General features: G+C 38.7%; 4 protein-coding genes, 1 long non-coding RNA gene and 1 pseudogene across 9 annotated transcripts; 2 read left to right on the forward strand and 4 right to left on the reverse strand.

Moving 5' to 3' along the window:
- Positions 1–1,108: 1,108 nt before the first annotated feature.
- LOC18591628 (Major facilitator superfamily protein) lies at positions 1,109–8,328 on the forward strand. Of its 5 annotated transcripts, none has more exons than XM_088809002.1 (15): positions 1,125–1,420; positions 3,605–3,716; positions 4,417–4,455; positions 4,624–4,736; positions 5,001–5,123; positions 5,210–5,415; positions 5,613–5,688; positions 5,994–6,080; positions 6,176–6,256; positions 6,438–6,470; positions 6,602–6,655; positions 6,743–6,784; positions 7,125–7,203; positions 7,281–7,351; positions 7,726–8,328. In XM_088809002.1, the coding sequence occupies exons 1-15, from the start codon at positions 1,256–1,258 to the stop codon at positions 7,813–7,815; spliced, it is 1,371 nt and encodes a 456-aa protein (XP_088665128.1). In that variant the 5' UTR covers positions 1,125–1,255; the 3' UTR covers positions 7,816–8,328. The 5 variants fall into 5 exon arrangements, with proteins under 5 accessions (XP_007017916.1, XP_088665128.1, XP_088665129.1 ...); XM_088809003.1 differs by lacking the exon at positions 1,125–1,420 and adding an exon at positions 2,237–2,920; XM_007017854.3 differs by lacking the exon at positions 4,417–4,455 and having other exon boundaries at positions 1,109–1,420.
- A 230-nt stretch (positions 8,329–8,558) lies between these two features.
- LOC18591629 (uncharacterized) lies at positions 8,559–9,734 on the reverse strand. The gene is made up of 2 exons (XR_001929049.2): positions 9,629–9,734; positions 8,559–9,485 (listed from the first exon to the last, which is right to left on the reverse strand). It is a non-coding gene; the product is annotated as an uncharacterized LOC18591629 (long non-coding RNA).
- On the forward strand, positions 9,641–15,697 carry LOC18591630 (phospholipase D delta-like). The gene is made up of 10 exons (XM_007017857.3): positions 9,641–10,864; positions 11,442–11,558; positions 11,702–11,896; positions 12,151–12,432; positions 12,509–12,577; positions 12,746–12,893; positions 13,254–13,402; positions 13,816–13,986; positions 14,558–14,758; positions 15,203–15,697. Exons 1-10 carry the CDS (start codon positions 9,953–9,955, stop codon positions 15,494–15,496), a joined length of 2,538 nt encoding a protein of 845 aa, XP_007017919.3. The 5' UTR covers positions 9,641–9,952; the 3' UTR covers positions 15,497–15,697.
- Positions 15,698–15,864: 167 nt separating this feature from the next.
- On the reverse strand, positions 15,865–16,651 carry PETE1 (plastocyanin 1). Its single transcript, XM_007017859.3, has one exon. The coding sequence runs from the start codon at positions 16,536–16,538 to the stop codon at positions 16,035–16,037; it is 504 nt and encodes a 167-aa protein (XP_007017921.1). The 5' UTR covers positions 16,539–16,651; the 3' UTR covers positions 15,865–16,034.
- A 1,699-nt stretch (positions 16,652–18,350) lies between these two features.
- LOC18591632 (Zim17-type zinc finger protein) lies at positions 18,351–19,711 on the reverse strand. Its single transcript, XM_018125739.2, has 4 exons — positions 19,478–19,711; positions 19,287–19,369; positions 18,919–19,176; positions 18,351–18,815 (listed from the first exon to the last, which is right to left on the reverse strand). Exons 1-4 carry the CDS (start codon positions 19,599–19,601, stop codon positions 18,636–18,638), a joined length of 645 nt encoding a protein of 214 aa, XP_017981228.1. The 5' UTR covers positions 19,602–19,711; the 3' UTR covers positions 18,351–18,635.
- A 2,733-nt stretch (positions 19,712–22,444) lies between these two features.
- Positions 22,445–23,686, reverse strand: LOC18591633 (ornithine decarboxylase pseudogene; annotated as a pseudogene).

Consider the following 23,686-nt stretch of genomic DNA (forward strand, 5'->3'; position numbering starts at 1 on the left):
GGCTTACGTACAAATTGCTCAGATCAAGAAAGTCAGGAATGCGAGATCAATCCTAATTAGTTCAGCTTTATAGGTAGTCATACATACTCATATTGCCTGTTCCTTTGAGTTCCTATCTGCTGCCGAAGCAATTTTATGCAGGAACCACCTAAGGAAGGTGCGTGTGTGTCTAATAATCCAAAGAATAAGTTGTTTTTGGGCAGAGATGGGGTCTAGAAAAGGACGATTATGATACCAAATATTGTTGTTACTGTTATCTTTGACAATTTGTTTGCTTCTCTTGTTGCAATAGACGTTCTCATTTTTGTTTTCTGCTCAAACTTTGCTGCCTCCTCTCCTTTGTTCCCCACTCCCTGTTTGTGGATAAAGCTTGGGATTTCAAGTTCATACTATTAATCTCACTGTAACACTAGTTCCTTTGTAATCATTAACATATAATCCAACATGGGTCCGAAGGTAACACTTTAAAAAAATCTTCGACAAAGAAAGAAATGCTGTTGCTAGCAATGGTTTATGTATTGTCCAAATTGAAAAGCCAAAGGTGGGGTTTAGCAAACCAAAATATCCAAATACATGCAATTAGTTCAAGCAAAGGAATAAAATAGAATTAAAGTCTTGAACAAATTGTCCCAAGTGAAGATTTTCTATTGGAAACCCAAGTGAATGAACCTAACTCAAGCTTGCACGCTCGGAAGCGTAATCACTCGGTGCACGCTTTGCAAACCGGTCATTATGTTGAAGAAGTTGTGTTCTTTTGTTCTTCGGTGGTCTTACTCTTTGCAAGGTCTTGCAAGCTACGCAATGCTTGCACCGTAAGTCTTTAGCTTCTCCCACATTTCGGCTTGTTTTACAAAAAGAAAGGAAACAAAGGAAAAAGAAACGTGGTTAAAGCTACAACCTGGGGACATAGTCTCTCTGTTTTGGCATCAAGAAGAGCAGTCAATTTACAGTGGACCCCGCCAGCAGCCTAACATTTATTTTGTTGTGATTGGTCCGTCATTTCTCCAAGTTAGCAACAAGTTGTCACCAATAGCCTTAAACAGTAAACAGTAGGCGAAATGGACATGCAAGACGGTGATATAAAAAGAAATGTGGCAATGTTTACACTACGCTTATTCTTTACATTAACGTCCTTGACCACTTTCTTGCTTTGAAAGTGTTGGTTTGTAGATTGAGAGAGAGCTAGCTTTCGTTTTTATCCTTTTAGGTGTTTTCTCTCGTTTGCGTCAGTTGAGAAATTAGTGAGGAGGGAGCAATGGAGAAGCTGTCAGGGCTGAGGCACCTCTTCATGACCATCTTCCTCCACAGTTTCGCCACATTTATGGTGATTCCGGCCATCACGGATGTGACAATGGCGGCGCTTTGTCCTGGAAAAGAAGAATGCTCTGTCGCCATTTACCTCTCCGGATTTCAACAAGCGGTAATGTCATATTTTTCAAGTTTTTCCCCATGCTCAATTCTCCTTGCATTTGTTCAAACTTTTCTCTGCCAATCAATGGCCTCGTGCGTTGTCATCCGAATAATGTTAAGATGCATGTAGGGTGATTGACGATTTACTTAGTTGCATTCCAGTTTTATCACCTGACAAGCACAGAAGTATCCTCCAGAGTGTTCTTGATTATGCACATTTTCAAGGGTTTTGGTTAATGTTAGTTAGAAATGTCTTGATTCGAAAGTACAATTTAACAAACTGCTAACCATTAGGAAGCAGAAACTTCATCCTCGGAGCCTAGGACAATCGCAGCAAGTTAAAACCCTGTTTGTCTCACTCAGTCGACGAAATTTCCCTTCAATTTCAAGGAAACGCATTTCATTGTTTTGGGTCCCACCTGAAGTATGTGGACCAATAGCAACCCGCCTTCTCCTGCTTAATTTCCACTCATAAACAGAGGGGCTTTCACTTAAAAACAGAGTAAATCTTTTTGACCTTCAGAGTTAGGTAAGTTTCAGACCAAAACAAGCTCTGTTAGACTGTTACATCGTAGATTTTTTTACTGAACCAACACCTGCTGGACCACGACAGAAACTCTTATAAGCTGATGGTAGTAAGAAGTTGCTTCGTGTCAGACTAATTTGCTTTCTGTTCAACCTTATTTTTCTGTATTTTTGTTAATAAATATTGGGTACCTCAACGTTTTTCCCTAGGCTTAAAATATTTCCTTCTTCAGGGGCCTATGTTTTCTGATATTACTCATGTTTACCAAAAGGAACATTGGAGTTTATCCAAATTAAATATGAAAAAGATACGATCCAGTAACTCACACGCAATGGGTCATTATCATTGATCTTTCCAAGTGTTGCCAGAATGATAATTCAAGTAATTGTAAATATCGACATTGATGAAAATTGCCACCTCCCTAAAAGAAAATGAGAAAACAAAGGAAGAAAGAAAAAGAAACATTGACAAAAAGCTCAATCAAATCTTTTCTGGGCCGGAGGCTCGTGCTAGAGTCGGTCGGTTGTACCTGTCTCTAACAATGGCGTCTAAGGCCTGCTGCTTGGACTCGAATCTTAATTTCTCCTCTGTGCTGTCACTCTAGCATTATTGCAGCAGTTAAAGTGAGATGCACCAATGGCCGCTTACGTCAATGGTTGAGAGTTCCAATTTCCAAGTGAGGTGTGAAAACATCTCCGAGATCAAAATACTAACCTTTGCCTGTTTTAAGCTTTTCTCGTACCCTTCAGCTAGGAAGCTTTTCCTTTCGAACCCCCTTTTTCATTGGTCTTGCTCAGAAGTTTGAGAGACACAGAGAGAATGGCAAAGTTACCGGCGCTGAGCCATCTTTGTTTCACATTCTTTCTCTATATTTTCGCAACGTTCATGACGATTCCGGTCATGATAGATGTCACCATGTCTGCACTTTGTCCTGGAAAAATTGAATGCTACCTGGCAATTTATCTCACGGGATTTCAACAAGCGGTACTCTTCCCTAGAATGCGTCCTTCCTTACAGTCATCACTTTGTTTTCTCCAAAACCTATTGCATTGTGTTGTTTTTATGACATTTATGGTAATTTAGATATAACTTAATCATAATCTTTTCTGCGATTCCTGCATTCCAAATCAAAACTCAAGGATTTCCCCATTTTTTCTTTTCTTTTCTGCCATTTGGGGTCAAAGTTGTCTATTTAGTTGTAGTTTTGGAGGACAAAGTAACAGATGTTCATACGGGCAAATGCTGCAGGTTCCAAGCCTTGGGATTCTTAGCATAGAGACAAAATTTCTTTTGTGAATTAATGAAACGAAACTTCCCCTCGGTTTCAGGGAAAAATATTTTCGGCTCTTTCAGTTGTCGTTATGTGTGTGTGGACAAAGTGTTACTGCGAGGACCCGCACTCACATTTTTCAGCCATCTCATAACTGTTAGATGCTGCTTCGTTCTTTGTCTTCTTTTCAGCAGAACCTGGATGTCTTTTACGAACGGACATACTTTTTCTTTAGAAAAATTTGCATATGCTACTGTACTGTACACTTGTCTTTTTTTATTGGGTTTACTGTACACTTCTCATCCATTGTTCACTTGTCTGTTTTCTGGTTAAACAAAGCAGCATCCTGATCCACGCAAATGCTCACTTTTCTATTGTTTGATCTGCGATTTGTGCAGATCATTGGGCTGGGATCTCTTGTGATGATGCCCCTCGTTGGTAATCTGTCCGACAAGTATGGAAGGAAGGCTTTGCTTACAGTCCCCATGACTCTCACCATAATTCCTTTAGGTACGCAAAAGCTATGCTTGGTTTTTATAAACTAAATTTTTCGTCCAGTTTGGCTAAGCTGAAATCAATTCTAAGCTAGGGCTCGACAGTAATTTACTAATTAATCACACGACACACGTGTATTCATCAAATTAATTTCAAATTGATTATGATAATGGAGCATATTTCCATCAATCAATCATATAGTCTTAAAACGTTTGAAATATCTGATACCCTTAGCTGGAATAGGTATCTCCATCAACATCCAACCACCTCAATGGAAACAGTAATGTTCATTAAAGATGATACAGTCTATAGACTTAATGTCCGAAAGGAATAAGCAACCATCGAAAGCAAATGGCTTCTTTTTGACTTGGAGGAGCAAGCCTCAAGGCAGAGTCTAGGAGAAGCTTCCTTTCAAACTGATCATAATAACCCGTCGATTTTCACCACAACTGAAAATGACAAGGCGATGTAGCATTTATTCGTGCTGGGAAATTAAAAACCATACAAAGCTTTCAAATGACGTACGTCCCTTTATTTGGAATCAAGATCCATTATGCAGAAAAAGAAAAACAGGGTAGGAGTGGGAATAAAGCACTAGCAAGCTTGTGGGTTTTTTCCATTTTTTTCCAAGTCAAAAGTGAGTACCTGGATAATTAACTCTAGGATCAAATTTATACCTAGTTGATAAGTTTTGTTTGCGCTTCGCCATGGGCAGATCGTGGGGGCCTACCAAATGGTGCAGGATCATTTTCAGGTAGGCTCCGACATTACATTGCAATTGTCCTCCAGGGGGAAAGGAAATGTTTGTAAAATAAAAAGGCTTGATTTTATGATATTGCAAATTTTTCGATAGTGGTTGTCCATCATCGACGACTAGTAATTTTACGTGGAAACTGAAATGACGTATGCTTTCTTTTGGCAGCCATATTGGCTTACAGCAGAACGAGGAGCTTCTTTTATGCGTACTACGTGCTCAAGATTCTGACGGCCATGTTCTGTGAAGGAACCGTGCACTGCCTGTCTCTTGCTTATGTGGTAAACCTCTCTTTCTCTTTACTGAAGTTGGGCTCGTTCAAGATATGGGTCAGTTTGATGTCGGGTATGTTTTGTCGCTTAGGCTGTTTCTTATCCAAGGATAATGGACATGGGTTTTTGCCCCCTTGGGCCTAACTTATTGATCAGCCCTTTAGCCTGGGTTGATGTCTTTTTGTCTGTTGGTCCAGTTCCCGCCATGTTTCCTTCCTCTGCCATCTTTAACCAGTATTTTAAATCTCTGAAATTTGGAGTTGGCGTTTTCAGGCAGACAATGTTCCGGAAGGGCGACGAGTATCAACTTTTGGAATCCTTTCCGGCATCGGCTCTTGTGCATTCGTCTGCGGAACTCTGTCTACCCGTTTTCTCTCAACTGCCTCCACTTTCCAGGTCTCTCTTTTCTCTCCTTTCTCGTTCTCCTTTTCTCTAATGTAAATTCTTTCCAATGAACCGAATTTAATTATTTCTGCTATTAGGTTGCGACGGCAATGGCGATGCTTTCAGCGGTTTACATGAGGATTTTCCTCCCGGATTCGATCATAAATGACAATCTTTCTGCCCCAATACTCTCGCAAGGAAAACTTGATGGTATTGTTAATCCGGATGAGGAGTCAGACAAGAAAATGCAGATGTTCAAAACCATGCCTTCAATAGAAGATATGCTTGCCTTGTTGAAGAGCAGGTCTCTAAAATTTCCTTCAACACCTATAACCTGCTCATCTCTTTTATCCTTGCCTCAATTTTGCTTAATTGACAAGAAGGAGACGTTTAGAGATTACCCAAAACAAGTCTGATAAGCCTTATACTGCAGGCTGTTAGTGTTTGATTTTTCTTAGAGTAAGTACCTAATGTTTCTTATCTGAATGGTAAAATGTGCAGTTTGACATTTTCGCAAGCGGCAATTGTTTCATTTTTCAGCAATCTTTCTGATGTGGGCCTCCATGCTTCATTGTTGGTACCTTTCTAATCCCATATGAGTTGGACAAAACTCTTGTACAATTATCTGAGGCTGTAAGATTGGATTCCAAAGTTGTCACTTACAAATCTATCTATCCATCCATTTGTTTCATTTTTCCATGTAGTTTTTGTTTAATAAGTTTTAATAACCGATTTCATGAACTTGACCAATGTTACCATTTCAATTTATAAACAGAAAAACAAATTTTGTGCTTACAAAAGGTTTGAATGATTTTCATAAAGAATTAAGTGAAGTATTAGACTCCAGTTGAGAAGATGAACCGGTTGAACTTTCCTGTGCAGTACTATTTAAAGGCCAGGTTTCACTTCAACAAAGATCAGTTTGCTGACTTAATGGTCATTACTGGAGTTGCAGGGACCATATCCCAGGCATGACATTTTTGTTCTGTTTTTAAGTCATTTGCATTCTTCTTTTCATTTATTTGCAATTTTCCAGTTGATCTGAAACTGAAGCCATCTTGCAGCTGCTTCTCATGCCCGTATTAGCTCCCGCTCTCGGAGAGGAGAGATTGCTGGCAATAGGCCTTTTTTTCAGCTGTGCACATGTAAGCTACATGTTCTCTCCATGTAATTTACAGCCCATACATGTCAGTTCCATCAACACATGACTGATTTTGGTTGAGTATATTAATATTGTAACTGGTCATGTGATGATCTTGTGCATAAACTGTTGTCTTTATAATTTATTATAATTCTTTATTTAACAATTTATGGGCTTGAATGCAGATGTTCTTCTATAGCATTGCATGGTCCGTCTGGGTAATTCCTGCAACTTAACTGACATTCAAATTTTGTTTTCCTTTAAACTTTTAATATGATTGACTCTCTCCCTCTGCTTCAACTAGTTTAAGTTCTATCTTACCATGGCCTATACTTTTGTAAAATGGCAGGTACCTTATGCAGCAGCTGTGTTCTCCTTATTCTATGTTTTTTCACAGCCATGTGTAAGTTTGTTACTTCATTTATTCTTTCAAAATCTTCAGCATATCTTCTCGCATATTTTCTGATCAATTTTTGTTTTAAATATGCAGATACGGAGCATCGTATCTAAACAAGTTGGGCCCTGTGAGCAGGTATTATTGGGTAGATATGCTTCTTTTAGCGAAAGTCTTGTGAAGATAAATCCTGTTTTCATTAAATAAGTATGGGCCTTTTCCTTTACCACGGTGTGACTGAAATGGAGCTTAAACTAGGTTCCACATAAATTGTATAGGAAATCAAACATAACCAAGAAAATTTACTTGAGAATATAATGACAAATCCAAGAAACAGAATGTCAGCTAAATTTTGATTATCAAATATTTGATCTGAATATGCCATGTATGACAAATCCACCTTTGACTAGTTCCTTCGGTTTTGTTTCTGTGTTTGTTAAAGCAGACTAATGCCTGTTTCCTTTTGACCCTTTTTCAGGGAAAGGCTCAAGGGTTCATTTCAGGCATAGGTTCCTTTGCCAATGTTGCATCTCCCTTGATTTTCTCTCCTCTAACAGGTTCCTCAAAACTCAATTCAGCTCATCCTTAGGCTCAATCTAAATTAAAAACTGACATTGTTAACTCATTCTTCCAGCTTTGTTCCTGTCTGAAGGAGCACCATTTTACTTCCCTGGTTTCAGTATTATGTGCGTTGGGTTTGCCTCGGTAAGAGCATTATTACATCATGATGAGTAGTTCTTTTCATCTATGCACCAGTTCACATGTTATGGGAGTAATATTTTTGGTCATATTTCCCTCCTCTTTGGAGTTCTGAAAATGCAGCCCTGCAGTCCATTTTACCTGCTTGGGGCAGGTGTAATCAAGGATGTGCACAAATGCAATTCATGAATGCTCGGGCTGCTTACCTAGACAAATAATAATCGGCCTTGGCCACCAAAAGCTATTTTATTTTTCCATAGTATATTAGCAATTTTATCCGACAAAAGCATCAGAGCGTAGTGACTGTCCACTGAACTTGCAAATTCTGGTTGCTTTCTTTGCTTGGGGGTACAGTTACTAATTAGACAATTATCTTGTAGATGATAGCCTTCTTCCAGAGTCTCATGATAAGGGCCGTTCCTCCAATTTCAAGTCAAAGAGTTGGCAACTACAACTGCATGGAAGCCTAGCAAGGGATGAGTATGTTCCAAACTCTGAATCATTCCTTACTGGAGGTTATTATTACCCGCAAAAATTTTCAACAATTCGTGCATACATATTAGTGTAACGACTAGAAATGTTGGAAGTAGAACTTCTCAAGTTGAAATGGTGCTTTATAGCTGTACAAGCTGTAGCTTTCAAACCATTTGACTTGGTATAGATATAGAGCCTGCTCGGTGCTGCAGAAAGGAGCCTTATTTCAGTTGCCTCTGCAAGAGACACACTGAATGCTGGTTACCTAGATCTAAAAGCACATCAATTATTATTCTTTTTTCCTTTTTTGGGGTGTGGCTCATTTACTATGATAGTGTTACTGCTTTATATCATTAAAGTCGGGAATATCCCCTGAACTTTGTATTATAGTCAGTTTCCATTAGTGGAGAGAGACAAGGCAGGTTGCTTGCCATGTAATGAAAGCCTCCTTCAGAAGAAATGCAAGAGTTGGGAGCATATGCAAATATAATGATATTCTTGTTGATGTTTCTCAAATTTATCACAAAAAATGTGAAAAACCCTTGATGAAAATGGTTCAGTAACGCTTCAATTTATGGGGTGGTGATGGATATATTTTTTTTTAACGCAAGGTCTAATGTCCCTCTCATACATCAAATGAAAGAAGAAGGGGGAAAAGCTGTAAGTTTTGGTAGTATTAACTGTGATTTGTTCTCAATCAAAAGTGATCAGAAACCAAGTTTGCTTCAAAAGGAATATATAGAAATTAAGTTAAAACCTCATGCTGATGTTATTTCCAATGGTGAATCTTTAAAATCTCCAATATTTACAGATATAGGAAGAAGGTGAAACTAGGTGAAGTCTGATGAACACCATTAATACAAATGGAAGCTCAAAATCAATAAACAAAAGTCTCTCTGTGAAAAGAGTAAACAGGAAAACAAAAACAAATTGGATCTTCTCTGCCCCGTGTGTGTGTCTCTCTCTCTTCTCTTATCAGCGGGCGCCGCCATCGCTGTTCATATGATTCCTTTAACATGATTAAAACTTAAAAAATTTCCGTACCCTTTTTGAGAAAACTCACTTTTCCCTCAGTTTCTACTTTATTGAACAATTCTTTTCCCTTCATGCGGTCATGAGAACGCTGAATGCCGACCTCTGATGACCTTCCACCCATGGCCCATGGGTGTTTACGACCTATAGGAAGTGTGTGATGCACGCGTTTCATCTGTCAGAAAAGGATATCTCAGACAGAAACACTTTTTCCCATTTAACTAAACTTCCGAGTTAATCAGACTTAGTTGGCTGGAATTGGAAGGCAAAGCAGATCTAAAACATGAAAGCTGACAAGGAGAAGCAACTAACCACGGGCCAAGGATGCAGTATCCATGAAGTAGCGTAGTGAATTTGAAAACGCGGTTTTAACGCTGCCACCACGTGGCTGACAACTACGAAATGTTCAAGCCCATCCTTTCCATCAATGTAGTTCAACCCCCCGACGTCTCTCTGCCTCTGTCAACTGGTCAGTTCACCATATCTCATCTTCACAACCAACCAGTCTCCAAGCTTTCTTATTCAAAGTTAATTTGGATTGAATTTGATGTGATTATGGAACTTCCCCTTCTGTTTTTCTTGCTAGTATTGTAAAGCTTGGCCTTTTGGAATCTGACAGGAACTCGATCTTATCCTTTAAAACAAAAAAAAAAAAAAAATGGAAATTGGACCCATGATTTCGCAAAATCTAATAAATGTAAGTACCCAAAACCCACAGGCTAATGACAGCCACGTGTATCGAAAAACTTTTGTTTTCTAAAAAAAAGAATCATTAACCTGACAAAACAAATTCGTTAACATTTTGTTTTCTGTTCCTTGTCAGTGCCTTCGGTTGTCGCCGTTGGCTTGGTCGGAGAAACCAACCGGATTCTGCTGTTTTGAACCTAACGCCAATTTTACATAATGCGGCAGTAAGATTTGTTGTTCCTCTGGTTAAAGCCAACGCGAAAACATAAGAAAATTAACCACCAAAAACAAGAAAAGCAAAACCTGACTCTTCTTTTCACCAACCTACTTTTCACATTGTTATTTTATCTACTTAGGTTCCACAATTTCCTGTTCTTCGTCTGGCTTTTGAATAAAATATCTCGATTTGATTCAATGGCGGACGATATTTCGGATTCAATTGTACGTCTGCATGGCGAACTTGATTTGAAAATCATCGAAGCTCGATGCTTGCCGAACATGGATTTACTCTCGGAGCGACTCCGTCGATGCTTAACCGCATTCGACACGTGTCGAGCCCCGTTTTCTAGACGGAAGAAGAATCACCACCACCGTAAAATCATCACCAGCGACCCTTATGTAACGGTCTGCCTAGCCGGTGCCACGGTGGCCCGGACGCGCGTGATTTCGAATTCCCAGAACCCGATTTGGAACGAGCGCTTCAAAATCCCCCTGGCCCACCCAGCATCTCACGTCGAGTTTCACGTTAAGGATAATGACGTGTTCGGCGCCGATTTTATCGGGGTCGCAACCGTGTCAGCGGTTAAGGTTCTCGCCGGTGAAACGGTTAGCGGTTGGTTCCCTATAATCAGCTCTTACGGTAAACCGCCAAAGCCTGACTGCGCGGTTCGCCTGGAAATGAGATTCATCAAATGCGAGGAAATCCCGTTTTACAGATACGGAATGGCGGCAAACCCGACCGAGTTCGGGATTGGAAACTGTTATTTCCCTGTCCGGCACGGGGGGTCGGTTACTTTATACCAAGACGCTCACGTGAAGGAATCGATGCTACCGGATATTGAATTGGAGAATGGAACCGTGTTCAAGCACGAGCCGTGTTGGGAAGATATCTGTCATGCAATCCTAGAAGCGCATCATCTGGTTTACATCGTCGGGTGGTCGATTTTTCACGAGGTGAAGCTTGTAAGAGAGCCGACGAGGCCGTTGCCAAGTGGCGGGAATTTGAGTTTGGGGGATTTGCTCAAGTACAAGTCGCAGGAAGGGGTTAGAGTTCTGTTGTTGGTTTGGGATGACAAGACCTCCCATAGCAAGTTTTTCATTAACACGGTATGGATTTTTCTCTTATTCTCTTTTCTGAAATATTCTTAGCAAATATTAGGAATCTTTTCTTTGCTGTTTTTTTGGTTTTTCGACATTTTTGTCTTGTCTTTAGTCTTTAGTGATGTTAGCTTTTGCAAAGTCATTGTCTTTCTAGTGGGAAATTTGTAGTATTTCGCTGTTTCTGGATTCTGCGTTAGGCTTTTGCATAAATGAATGATGGGGGGTTTGAATTTTGGAAATTTGTTGTTTTCAAAGCCTTGTACTTTAGTGCAGCACCAAGTCCTTTTGCCTAAAGAAGAAAACTTGTTAATGATGGTTTGGCTATTGTTCAACGATGCTAGCTTTTTGCCTTTCATTAGCCGGCTGTTTTTAAAATTACTGCTGCATCGTTGAGAAAGTGACTTTGTCAGTTTAATATTGTAATTGGGCTCTTCCTGCGGACCAGGTTGATCCCTTTCTGCAAAATAGAAATCAGATGCTCTTGGTTTTTCATTTTGGTTTACATAAATAGTGTGTTTTTGTCTTTGTTGATTGAGGGTAGATATTTGTTATAATTTTTAATATGAAGGGTGTTTGATTGCAGTCGGGAGTGATGCAAACTCATGATGAAGAGACTCGGAAGTTTTTCAAGCACTCTTCTGTTTCATGTGTGCTGTCCCCTCGTTATGCCAGCAGTAAGCTTAGCATTTTCAAGCAACAGGCATGCTTTATGCTATGGTCCAGTTCTTATTGCACTTTTTCCATCATTAGTGCTGGCTATTAAACAACATAGTTGTTCCAGAGAGAAAAATTCATTCTTAGGAACTGAAGCATGTACTCACTTTATTGTGGCTTGTAATCCAGGTTGTTGGAACCCTCTTTACACACCATCAGAAATGTGTGATTGTTGATTCGCAGGCATCTGGAAACAATCGAAAGATTACTGCTTTTATCGGAGGTCTAGACCTTTGTGATGGCCGCTATGATACACCTGAACATCGATTATTTCAGGATCTTAATACCGTATTTCGAGATGATTATCACAACCCGACATTTTCTGTGAGTAATTCATTGTTTGAAATTTTCATTCTCTTCTCAAGCGGTTGATATGATCTGCTAAATTTAATATGCTGTTAGCAGTCAAACTAGGACTTCACCTGGTTCTGCACAAATGTACTGTTACTTTTTCCAACCTAAATTACTCTTCTGTGTAGGGCATATAATCTTCAATTAATTTAAAGAATTTCAAGCTCAATGGCTCATACTAATTCAAATTTTTTTTGTATTGTCATTTCTTTCCTTTTAATTGTTAGGCAGGAACCAAGGGGCCAAGGCAACCATGGCATGATTTACATTGTAAGGTTGAAGGGCCTGCTGCTTATGATATTCTTGCAAACTTTGAGCAGCGTTGGAGGAAAGCTATAAAATGGTCAGAGTTTGGACTTCGTTTCCAAAGGGTTACTAGGTGGCATGATGATTCTTTGATAAAGTTAGAACGCATTTCATGGATACTAAGCCCTTCTGCATCAGTCTCAAATGATGATCCTGCATTATGGGTTTCCAAGGAAGGAGATCCAGAGAACTGGCATGTTCAGGTAAATTACTAACATGCTTTTTTAAGCAAAGTACTTCAATTAGATCTAAACCTTATCCGGTTCTTTAAATTGGCAGGTTTTCCGGTCTATAGATTCAGGATCTGTGAAAGGGTTTCCTAAAGATGTTTATCAAGCAGAATCTCAGGTTTTAATTTTTATTTCCTTTCTCTTTCTTTAGGACAAAGAAACAGCAAGCTCATTATATATATTTTGACTTACCATTATGCTTCTTCTAGTTTAAATTAGTATTAGATTCTTTATGTTGCATTTTTATGCAATGTGGATCATTTATTCCTACTTTATTTTACTGCAGAATCTTGTTTGTGCAAAAAATCTGGTGATAGACAAGAGCCTTCAGACAGCATACATCCAGGCAATTAGATGCGCACAACACTTCATATATATTGAGAACCAATATTTCCTTGGATCATCATATGCTTGGCCATCTTACAAAGAAGCAGGTTTTACAAACATCTGTTTGCTTTTTGCATAATTTCTCACACTCAAAGCATTTCATGCTGTTCCTCAGAAGTAATCAGAAAATCATGTCTCGTACAACAGAGTTATTTGCCCGTCTTATGAAATTTGTGCTTTATAAGAGTCATGCGGAGCCACTTTTTAATAATAAGCTTGTGAATCTAAAAAGTGGTTCAACTTTCATGAACATTCATGTTCTTATTATTATGAAAACGGTTATTGTTTTTGGTAATTGAGGATTAAATATGGTTGGAAGTCTAATATACTACTGTTACTCTTTTGGTCTCTGTTTCCAAGAGATGATCTTTCTCCTCAGAAGTCATATTTCTTACTTTTATGATTAGGTGCTGATAATTTAATTCCTATGGAATTGGCATTGAAGATTGCTAGTAAGATAAGAGCAAAGGAGAGATTTGCAGTTTATGTTGTTATACCAATGTGGCCCGAGGGTGTCCCTTCTTCGGCATCTGTGCAAGAAATTCTGTTTTGGCAGGTAACATGACTAGATTTTGTTTCTTTCCTTTTCCAATCATTTATTACTAGAATGAAACAAAAAACTGTGCTTAACAATATTTGTAATGTCACCTAGAATTAGAGTAGAAGAGTATATAATCAAACTCTATGGCACTGATTTCAGCTTTATTCTTTTTTATTAAAATTTTTAAATAATTTCACACCAATGTACTATTCCTTAAGAAGTGATGCAAACAATTTTATAACTAAGCTCTAGCCAAGGTTGTTTGTGTTAAGTTGGCACAGTTCACTCAAATCTTTTGAAACTGCCAAGGCTATGGTAAATGGCTGTTTACTTGCAAGGAAGAATAGATGATTCATTTGCAAGATGACTTCTCGTCCTTGCTAGCCATTTGCATTTTGTTAATTAGCTTAGTGTTTTTGATTTTTCAGGGACAGACAATTCAAATGATGTATGGAATCATAGCACAAGAGTTGAAATCCATGCGTATGGAGAATTCTCATCCACAGGACTACCTAAATTTCTACTGCCTTGGTAATCGGGAAGAAATTCCCAAAGAATTTTCTGGGTCAAGTTCATCCCTCTCCAATAATGGTGACTCGGTAATTAAACAGCAAGTTATACCTTAGTTAAATTGACTGTTAGAGCTTTGATTTGTGTTAGCTCAGTTTGGTCCTAAGCTAGAGTGGAACCAAGTTCACTTTTATTTTAAAGCCATTTCATCTATGTTCTTGTGACTTGACTAATGGCTCTTGACATTCATATACTTATCTCAGTCGGGAGAATGAATTTCTAATCATTTACTTATTTTGATACAAATTCTTCTTAGTGGTTTTGCTATGTGGATGCTACATCTGACTAGAAAAATCACAAAAAATAACCTGCTCATAGGATAATAATTTCCTCTTCCTAAACAATCACAAAAGGAATGTTAAAATAGTGTTTAGCTAGACCAAAGAGGAAGTTTTAATTGATGATATATAGTAGATTATTTTAGTTTTCTGCTTCCTTATGAATTCGAGTGCTTTAATCTTTGTATTTTGAGTTTAGATGATTGAAGCAAGGAGTAAATGTTAGCCGACTTATCAGTTTTCTGTGTAATAAAAGTGTTTTAAGTCAGATGTTGATCTTTTATATTGAGCTAAGAATGTGAAGATAAATCACTATTTTCAGGTTTCAGCTTCACAGAAGTTCCAGCGGTTTATGATTTATGTGCATGCTAAGGGAATGATAGTAGATGACGAGTATGTGATATTGGGATCTGCCAATATTAATCAACGATCATTGGCTGGTTCAAGGGACACTGAGATAGCGATGGGTGCATATCAACCTCATTACACATGGGGTGAGAGGAAGAGACACCCGCGTGGCCAGGTTTGAACCTTCATCCTTGTCATTTGGGTTTCATAGCTTATACAGTAAGTTTTCAAACTTTGCTTCCTGCTTTAGGGATTGCCCAAGACCTAGAAGTGCTGTCCACAAGGCCCTTGTTTCCCTTTTTCAATCTATCATTCTTTTTCTTTTTTGCGCCTAAGGACCTTGTTTTAGTGATTGTTAATGTTTATGCACCAGCATGCTTGCTAATAACAGAGGCTTAGACTTTCACTTGTTTTATTCCATAGTCGATGTTGAGAAGGGGGATTTACTGGGAGTGATTTCGGAAGAAGCATGCCTACCAATTAAGTTATGCCTAGACCATAGAATTTACTCCACAATATGCCCGCATTATCATTCTGGTTGCCTATTTGAATGCGATTATAATTCTCTATCTTAAGATTAGAGAAGTAATGTGGATCAGATTAATTGATGACTATGCAGGTTTACGGGTACAGAATGTCGCTGTGGGCAGAACACATGGGGAAGGTGGACTATTTCTTCAAGGAACCTGAAAGTTTGGGTTGCGTGAAGAGTGTGAACAACATTGCTGAGGAAAACTGGAAAAGGTACTCAGCTGAGTCCTTTACACAATTACAGGGGCACCTCCTCAAATACCCCATTGAGGTAGATAGCAGTGGCAAAGTAAGCCCCTTGCCTGGACAAGAGACCTTCCCAGATGTTGGTGGCAAGGTCCTTGGATCTCGAACAACGCTTCCTGATGCTCTTACTACATAGGCTTCAAAAGTTTTCGTGTTGATATCATCGTATGGATTCATTAACTTTCAGTTCAGCACTCGAGAAGGGGAAAAGAGGTTGGGGCAAATATAGTTCTTCCAACAAGCATAGTGCAGATTACAGGTTCACATGGGATTGACTTGTACTTTGATGCCCATATTCTATTTATTGAAATCAATAAATCTGTACTATTGGCTAAAATTTCTGCAACTCTTCCACCTTAAATTACAGCAGGAAGGTTTAAAGAGTTTCCTCTGGCCAAATATTTCCATAGATGGCAACGGCTGCCTCTCATCTCTGGAGTGGAATCATTGAAAATAGTCTTTTTCAAGGAAAATTTAAATGGGAAGAAAAAAATGTAAATCGTGTTACAACCAAATCTACGGAAATTCAAAGTAAGTCAAGGATACAAAAGCATCTCTTCCTTTTCAGATTCATCTCATACATTTTCTCATACCCAGTACTTAAAACTCTGATAACACTCAAAAAGCAGGAGAGACGTTTGAGATGAAACGTACATAAAAGTTTTACAAAGAACTTAGTTAACGGTCACTTTTCCAACCATGCCAGCACCCTGGTGAGGGGTACAGTAGAAGCTGTAAGTTCCTTTCTCAGTCAAGGTAACAGCGTAGACCTCTCCTGGGGCATTAAGTAGTTCTTCATCAGACATAGAGATTTTGGAGGCGTCGACGCCGCTTGGGATTTCGTCCTCATCGAAGATAACATTGTGTGGGAAGCCAGCATTGTTCTTGAAGACAATCTTCTCTCCAGCACTCACGCTGAAATCGCTGGGAACAAAAGCCAATTCCCCATCATCACCACCGAGCTTGACTTCGATGGCCAAGGCGTTGCTGGCAAGAATTGCGCTCGCAGCAGTGGCGGCAACAGCAACACCAACATCCTTGAGGGAGGCCTTGATGCTGAGCATTGGGCCTGAAGAGGTTGCAACCTTGGTAGTGGCACTAGCTTTAGCTGGGGTGGCACCGGCCTTGAGGCCAGTGAAAGATGGGATAGCAACAGCTGCGGAGGTGACAGCGGCCATTGTACAAAAGCTTCTGTTTTTCACTTGATAGATATGTGCTCGAGACTCAGAGCGAGAGGAAATCAAAAGGGAAAGAGAGAGAGGTTGGCTTTTAATAAGATGAAGTTTGATTTTGTGTGGTTTGAATTGGAAGAAGGATATGTGATTCTAAGGATGACAGGGTGGATGGGTGGAGAAATGGTTATCTGCTCAGGATTGCTCTGATTGGCTAGGTCGGATACTATCCCGTAACGCGGCAAGGGCCCTCTGAATTCTGATGTGAGGTGGAGAATACAATGAGATGAGGACTGCAAAGTCTAGTATGCCAAATTAATAGAAGAGGATTCTTTTGCTTTGCTGCTTCTTTTATTTTGTTTACCTTTATCTTCAGTTATAACTATAAAATGTAAGATAAATTCTAATCAGAAAGATAAAATCAAGCTAATCTTACCATACAACCTTACAAGTGAGAAGACAAGAGGTGCGGACGGCCATCACCAGGCTGATATTTTTTGCCACTCCCAGGGGCTGCCCGGAAATGTGGTGCACATCGCACTGGCCCATTACAACACCAAGATTTCTGTGAATTGGGAGAGAACGACCAGTTGAGAGTACAGTAACCACAAGATTACAGATACGGTTGGAAGATAAACATCGAAAATCTAATGATTCTACGTAGACAGTCAATTGCAGCAAAACGACTGAATCCTTTGAAGCTATCAAATGGTTGAAATCAATTTTGGGTCTGAATAAAACCACGAGCCCAACAAGCGAACAAGTTTCTTTTACAAAATTTGAAGGAATTCTTTCCAAGTGCCACCTTACTTCCCTCTGACTGAATGATAGGAAAACCACCTCATTTCATAGATACCTCTCGACATACAGCCCTGCACACCAGAGTTAGCTATGGTGTGTGTTGAAATGTAGCCAATCTCTCGGCGAGAGGTGGGTATCTCTCCTCTCCTTAACCACCTCCGTTACAGGCCTTAGCATCCCCAATCTAACTTAAAAATTCGAAAATTCTCGTTTGAACAGTAAGCTTGGCCCACAAAAGCTTCTCCTAGGACACCAGGTAGAACGTGCTTAAGCGTTCTATATGGTCTTATGACCAGAGAAACAGCTAGCAAATCTACATAAGTTAAACCAGTTAAATCCGAAGATGATGAGATTTAACTATGCCATTAGCACGGTGACACAAGCAAAGGGCCATGAATTAGTCTTAAGAGGAAACTTTAGAATTGGAAAGCCAAGCCATCCCCACCCATCTCATTGCCCCATTTCGGACTACAGCTTAAGCAAAAGTTGACACCAATCTGGTACCATTGCTTTTGAAGAGAAAACAGAAATACCTCAAGAATGCAACATTCTGAGATACCATCTGCACAATACATTATAATTAATTTACAAACAAACCAACACGCGTCAAATGCCCTAACCCCCTAACAGATTTAAAGTAAAAAACGGTATAATATCTAGTACCTAATTCAATCAAATGTCACCACTAGTTTCTCTAGGAGCAATATCACCTCATCATTGTAACTATTTTTGCCAGCCCTGATTTTGAGTTGCAACATTATAATATAGACATTTGCACTTCACAAGTACAAACTTTTGAAGAGTTTCCTTCCTAAAACAAAGGGTTTAGCTAAAATCCATTCTCATTTAAAAAAAGCTAACTCTATCTCTAGATAAACTGTGCCTAAAGGTTAGAAGGGGCCGTAACTACATCCCATACAGAGTTGAAAACACAGCCTCTTAATGATATCAAAGTATAAAACATAAGACTTCTACATATACAAAAAGCCAGAAAAAGCATAGAACATGTTGTCATCCTTCAGATATAAGGCTTAAAGTGCATCGATTAATATCTCATCGTCAACAAAACAACACTGAGCAGATTGTTCAATCATACTATTATTATACTGACTAAGCATTGTTACTATGTTTTTCATTATAAATAGCCAGCAATCAATGGGGGAAATTCCATGTTTAGCTGAAAAGAACGCTATAACTTATTAATTACTATAAGACACGTGAAGCTATATACAAACACGATTGAAATCAGTTTCCCAGTATGAGAAAACTAATGTACACTGTATGAGCCATTAACCCATCACTTCACATCATATTAGGAAACACATTGCCGCTATCATCATCTTCTTCTTCCCCAAATAACTTGAATCCGACATCCCACTGGCGATCCCCTTTGTAGTTGAAGCTAGGACTCACATAGCATTTCATCTCGTGAAACAGATTCAAATTATCCACCAGCTTGTGAAAAACATTGCATCCACAACACTGCATAAACCAAATCATTCACATAGTAATCCACAAAATAAGAACAAAACAAAGAGTCAAACTTTGACCTTCAAGTACATTTCTCTCCGTTTAAACTAATTACCTGAACGAAGACGGTGCCATCGGTGTATGCGTGGGGGTTGATGGCACGAGTGGTTCGTTGACCGCAAACATTGCAAGTGAAGGCCACGCGCATCCGTCTACGTGGCGACTTGGTGAAGAGAGACCATGGGAAGGTGGAAACTTTCTCCGTATTGGATTGGTCGTCGGTTCTGGCGGGTACAGATGGACCCTCCATGCCCGATCCTGTAGTCCACCCTCTTACAGACGCCGCGCTCAGAACCAACCCCATCGCTTCATCCTAAATTGAATTCCCCAAAACACCCACATAACAAAACCCAATTCACTATTGCGTCCTAAAACTGAAAATCAAAAGAAAAAGATCAACGACTTTCTTCATTTCTATTTTACCTTGGAGAAGGTTTGATTGCCGAAGAGAGGGACGATGCTTGTGTTGTTAGCATCTGATTGGAGATCGGAATCGTTACCATCCTCTGATAATTAAAAACAAAAAACAAAAAATTTGTGTCAAACCCAAACGGTAATCACAGACGAGGAAAGGGAAAAACGAAGAAGAGAGATCGGAGAGTTAAAATCGATACTTTTGGAGGAGGTGGGAAAGCGGATGATTCTTGCCGGAGAATCTTTTCGCTTAGGAGAGAAGATAGAGAGAGAAGATGGAGATGAGGAGACCATGGCAGCAGCAGGAGAGCCGAGAGTTTCCATGGGCGACGCGATGAGACAGACTGCTCTGGCGTTTCGAATATGGCTTGCCACGACTCCGTTGGATCTCCAACACAAATTCAGGGCCAGTTTCCTTTTCAGTCACTTGCCGCCTTAAATCATTTCCTTTTATATAGTCTCAAGAGCAGCTCATTCGGCCCATACCCAGAGCTTTAGGCCCATTACATTTGAGTTTAAGTGGACCGGTGGAACAGAAACACATCCACATTCGAATCAACCCGAAAGAAGACTAGCGGCCGCGGCCTTGCTCTAGGGGCATTTCTGTTTTTTGCAATCATTATTTGAGTGCCTCTTAATCAATACCAATTGAATTCGATTTAATATATTTAACTTTGATTATAATTTTATTATTTTGATTATATTTGGTGTTCAAAGTTCACAATCAAGCCAATTGAAATAGTGATCATTAATAATAAATATTTTAAAATATATTACATATTTTATGTATAGTTTTATATATATAAAATACTGAAAATATAGTAAAACTATCTAATCGACCGAATAGAAATCAATTTTAATTAATTTGATTAAGATATAATTCAGTCAAATTTTTATATTTTATGAAGTAATTCAATCCATTGAATACTTACTCTCAAGTAACCAATTATTGAATACTTACTCTCAAGTAGCCAATTATTGCATGATATGATATGATGCGATATGATACAAATTAGATATGATATGATTAATTATTATGATATGATCAATTATTATATGATATGTTGTGATATGACATCAATTATTATATGATCAATAAGATATGATAGGATTATAGTTTTGATTTGGCTGAAAAATGCTTTTGATGTTCACTCTTTTGACAAAATTATACTACGCAGGGAAAAACAATGATCCATGTTGATGAAGTGGCTGTTGCAGCTATTTTTGAACCATCTTAGCAAATCCTTTGGCTGTATGTATAGTCTGTACATGCAATTGTTGCTCAAGCTGGAATGTTATGCTATAAAATATAGGGACATTTTAAAAAATAACCCTTATAGATAAGATATTTTTAAAAATAACTCTCTTTATAATTTTAATTTTTTTTAGCCAAGTTGAACAAAATTACTCTTAATGAAATTACATATCATGATATTACACGTCATATACAAAAACATGTTACACATCATGATTAGGTTATTACACGTCATGTATAAAAACATATAACATGTCATGGTTAGGTTGTCACACGCCAGGTATAAAAACATGTTACACGCCATGTACAAAAATATGTGACACAATATGGTTAAGTTGTTACACGTCATGTATAAAAACATGTTACACGTCATGTACAAAAACATGTGACACGTCATGGTTAGGTTGTTACACGTCATGTACAAAAACATGTGACACGCCATGGTTAGGTTGTTACACGCCATGTACAAACATATGTGACACGGTATGGTTAAGTTGTTACACGTCATATACAAAAACATGTTATACGCTATATATAAAAATATGTAATACGTCATGATTAGGTTGTCACACGCCATATACAAAAATATGTGACACGTAATGGTTAGATTATTACACACCATGTACAAAAACATGTGACACGCCGTGGTTAAGTTGTTACACGTTATATTCAAAAAAAAAATATTGTTGTTACACGCCATATTGAAAAAAATATTATTGTTACACGCCATATTCAAAAACATTTTGTTACACTTTAATACTTAACATGTTGTTATTACTTGCAAACTAAAACTTTAAATCTTCTCAACTCTTTTTATTTTTTTTAATTTTTTATTTTACAATTTGGCACCGATTAAAGTGTTTCTAACATGTTTTCATAAATTAAAACACAAATTTTTTTATCTAAAACGCCTATTTCGACTAAAAATCGAAAAAAAATTTCTTTGAAAACCTAGATTTATAAATTTCAAATTTTTGAATATATTGGTGTCTAGGTCCCGAATTGATCCAATTAAAAACTATTTCAAACATCTGTGATCATTTCTACCATTTTAGTTTTATTCAAAATATCTACAAATTAAATTTTTCAAATAGCCATCTACCCCAGCACATAAAAATCGTGTCTTGAAAGCGCAAGGAAGAAAAATTTAAAAACTCGAAAGAGAGAAATTGAAGCATAACAGACGAATGTCGTATAGAGAAATTGATAAAATTAAAGAGAGTGGGATGGTGAGAAAGAGAAATCGGAAGCACAAATGGAGAAAAATTATAATGAATGGTTTAATTTATTTGAAATAATTTTAAGGATATTTTTGTCAAATATGACTAAATATAACTAAAAACAGTTAAATTTATTTTTATAATTATTTTTAAAATATTTTTATTAAAAAATATTATTTCTCATAATTTTTTCTAATATATATATATATATATATATATCACTATGTGAGTACGAGTAGGAACTGTGAAATTAATATTTGGAAAGACAGATTGTAGCATTTAAGTGCATAAATGGGACAACGTACGAAAAGAAATAGACATTGTACGGTTTGCATTTATCACATCAGACTGTGATTAAAGGCGTAAATTAAACAAAGGGAACAGCACAGGGGCTTGGGTCCGATGCCATAGGTCCACTCTTACGTAATGAGTACTAGTAATTGGAAATGGACTGTTAATCGGAGATAGAAAATTTATAGATTATCAAATATGAAAACACTCGGTCTAATTGAAAAGTTTTATTGACAGAGGTTTCTGCCTTATTTCTCGACTGAAGTCCTTATCCAAGGAGTAAGAGATAGGGGGGCATCATCCTCATCTTTATTGATACAACAACAAACATAAACTGATCACTCAGTTCAAAATCAGACAGACAACAAAAAGCAAACCCAAGTACTTCTCTTTTGGTTTAATCAACTTTGATCGGAGTAGGCAATGTAAGTGGAAATGGCACATGTGTCGAACCCATTGAACTTGGTTCCACAAGCCGAGGTGTAAGCGCCCATTTTGTGAAACACCAGCCAGTCATTCACCTGCAGTTCCGGCAGAGGGTGACCTTTCAAAACTGTGTCCACGGCATCACATGTGGGTCCGAAAACGGTGGAATCATATGTCTTTAACCCTTTGCAAGTTGGGTTGCCACGGTTGGATGTGCATGCAAGAGGAGTTAAGATCACATCGTCATGATCGTACAGCAAAAAGTTCATGGACCCGTAGATCCCATCGTTTATCCAATACTCTCTAAGCTCATGCCTAACTCGCTTCCCGATAATGCTGGCTACTAGCGTGAAAGACGACTGGGCGAAGAATAGACCAGGTTCCGCCATAACTTTTAAGCCAGGCTCATTGAAAAAGTACTTTTGGAGAGCGGTTTTCACGACGGGTGCTGCTTCGGTGAACCGTGGGCCGGCTGTGAAGCCCCCTCCGATGTTTAGTATATGCATATTCGGCATGCCAAGATGAGCAGCTTTTTCAAAAACTGTTTTAGCTGCTGCTATGGCTTCTTCAAATGCACGGAAGTGGGTGGCTCCGCTACCAATGTGGAAGGAGACGCCCGGAACAGTGAACTTTGCAGCTTGAGCAGCCTGGAGAAGAGGAACAACTTCCTCAGGAAGTGCACCGAATTTAGCACCTAATTGAAATCTTGCGCCACTGGTTTCGGGGGGTTTGATTCGGATCAATAAGGCACACTCTGGGTGCCACTTTCGAATCTTTTCAAGTTCATCTTTTGAATCAAAAGTAGTTAGGTTAACGCCAACGCTAGCAGCATACTTGATGTGAGACTCTGCTTTGCATGGGTTTGCAAAGACAATTCGATCAGGTGAAACCCCTAAAGCCAGAATGGCTTCTATCTCAGCACGGCTTGCACAATCGAAGTTGGAGCCGAGTGCGGCCATTTCTCGGAGTAGAGCCGGGCTGGGGTTGCACTTGACAGCGTAGAATGCTTGAACCATGGGAAGATTACGAATCCACGTGTCAAAGAGATCCACAACAACACCCAAATCAAGCACGTAAAATGGTTCCGTTTGCTGTTCATCAGAAATGACAGATTGAATGAAAGCGATCAACTCATTTTCTGACAAGGCCGCAGCCCTCTTTCTCGTCAACCATCCTGCGCTTATGATTGCCTGGAGGCTCCTGGAGCTTGACACCAT

This window comes from Theobroma cacao, chromosome 8 (genome assembly GCF_053813885.1).
Source record: "Theobroma cacao isolate CCN51 chromosome 8, ASM5381388v1, whole genome shotgun sequence".
Classification (NCBI taxonomy): Eukaryota; Viridiplantae; Streptophyta; class Magnoliopsida; order Malvales; family Malvaceae; genus Theobroma; species Theobroma cacao.

What these genes read in the sequence shown, in the direction of transcription:
- LOC18591628 (XM_088809002.1), top strand. Translation starts at nt 1,256, where the DNA reads ATGGAGAAGCTGTCAGGGCTGAGGCACCTCTTCATGACCATCTTCCTC. An exon ending in GATTTTCTCTCCTCTAACAG is followed by an intron (nt 7,204 to 7,280) that starts GTTCCTCAAAAC and finishes TCATTCTTCCAG; the next exon opens with CTTTGTTCCTGTCTGAAGGA. An exon ending in TGTGCGTTGGGTTTGCCTCG is followed by an intron (nt 7,352 to 7,725) that starts GTAAGAGCATTA and finishes ATTATCTTGTAG; the next exon opens with ATGATAGCCTTCTTCCAGAG.
- LOC18591630 (XM_007017857.3), top strand. Translation starts at nt 9,953, where the DNA reads ATGGCGGACGATATTTCGGATTCAATTGTACGTCTGCATGGCGAACTT. An exon ending in ATCACAACCCGACATTTTCT is followed by an intron (nt 11,897 to 12,150) that starts GTGAGTAATTCA and finishes TTTAATTGTTAG; the next exon opens with GCAGGAACCAAGGGGCCAAG. An exon ending in AGAGACACCCGCGTGGCCAG is followed by an intron (nt 14,759 to 15,202) that starts GTTTGAACCTTC and finishes ATGACTATGCAG; the next exon opens with GTTTACGGGTACAGAATGTC.
- PETE1 (XM_007017859.3), bottom strand. Translation starts at nt 16,538, where the DNA reads ATGGCCGCTGTCACCTCCGCAGCTGTTGCTATCCCATCTTTCACTGGC.
- LOC18591632 (XM_018125739.2), bottom strand. Translation starts at nt 19,601, where the DNA reads ATGGAAACTCTCGGCTCTCCTGCTGCTGCCATGGTCTCCTCATCTCCA. An exon ending in CTTTCCCACCTCCTCCAAAA is followed by an intron (nt 19,370 to 19,477) that starts GTATCGATTTTA and finishes TTTAATTATCAG; the next exon opens with AGGATGGTAACGATTCCGAT. An exon ending in GCAATCAAACCTTCTCCAAG is followed by an intron (nt 19,177 to 19,286) that starts GTAAAATAGAAA and finishes AATTCAATTTAG; the next exon opens with GATGAAGCGATGGGGTTGGT.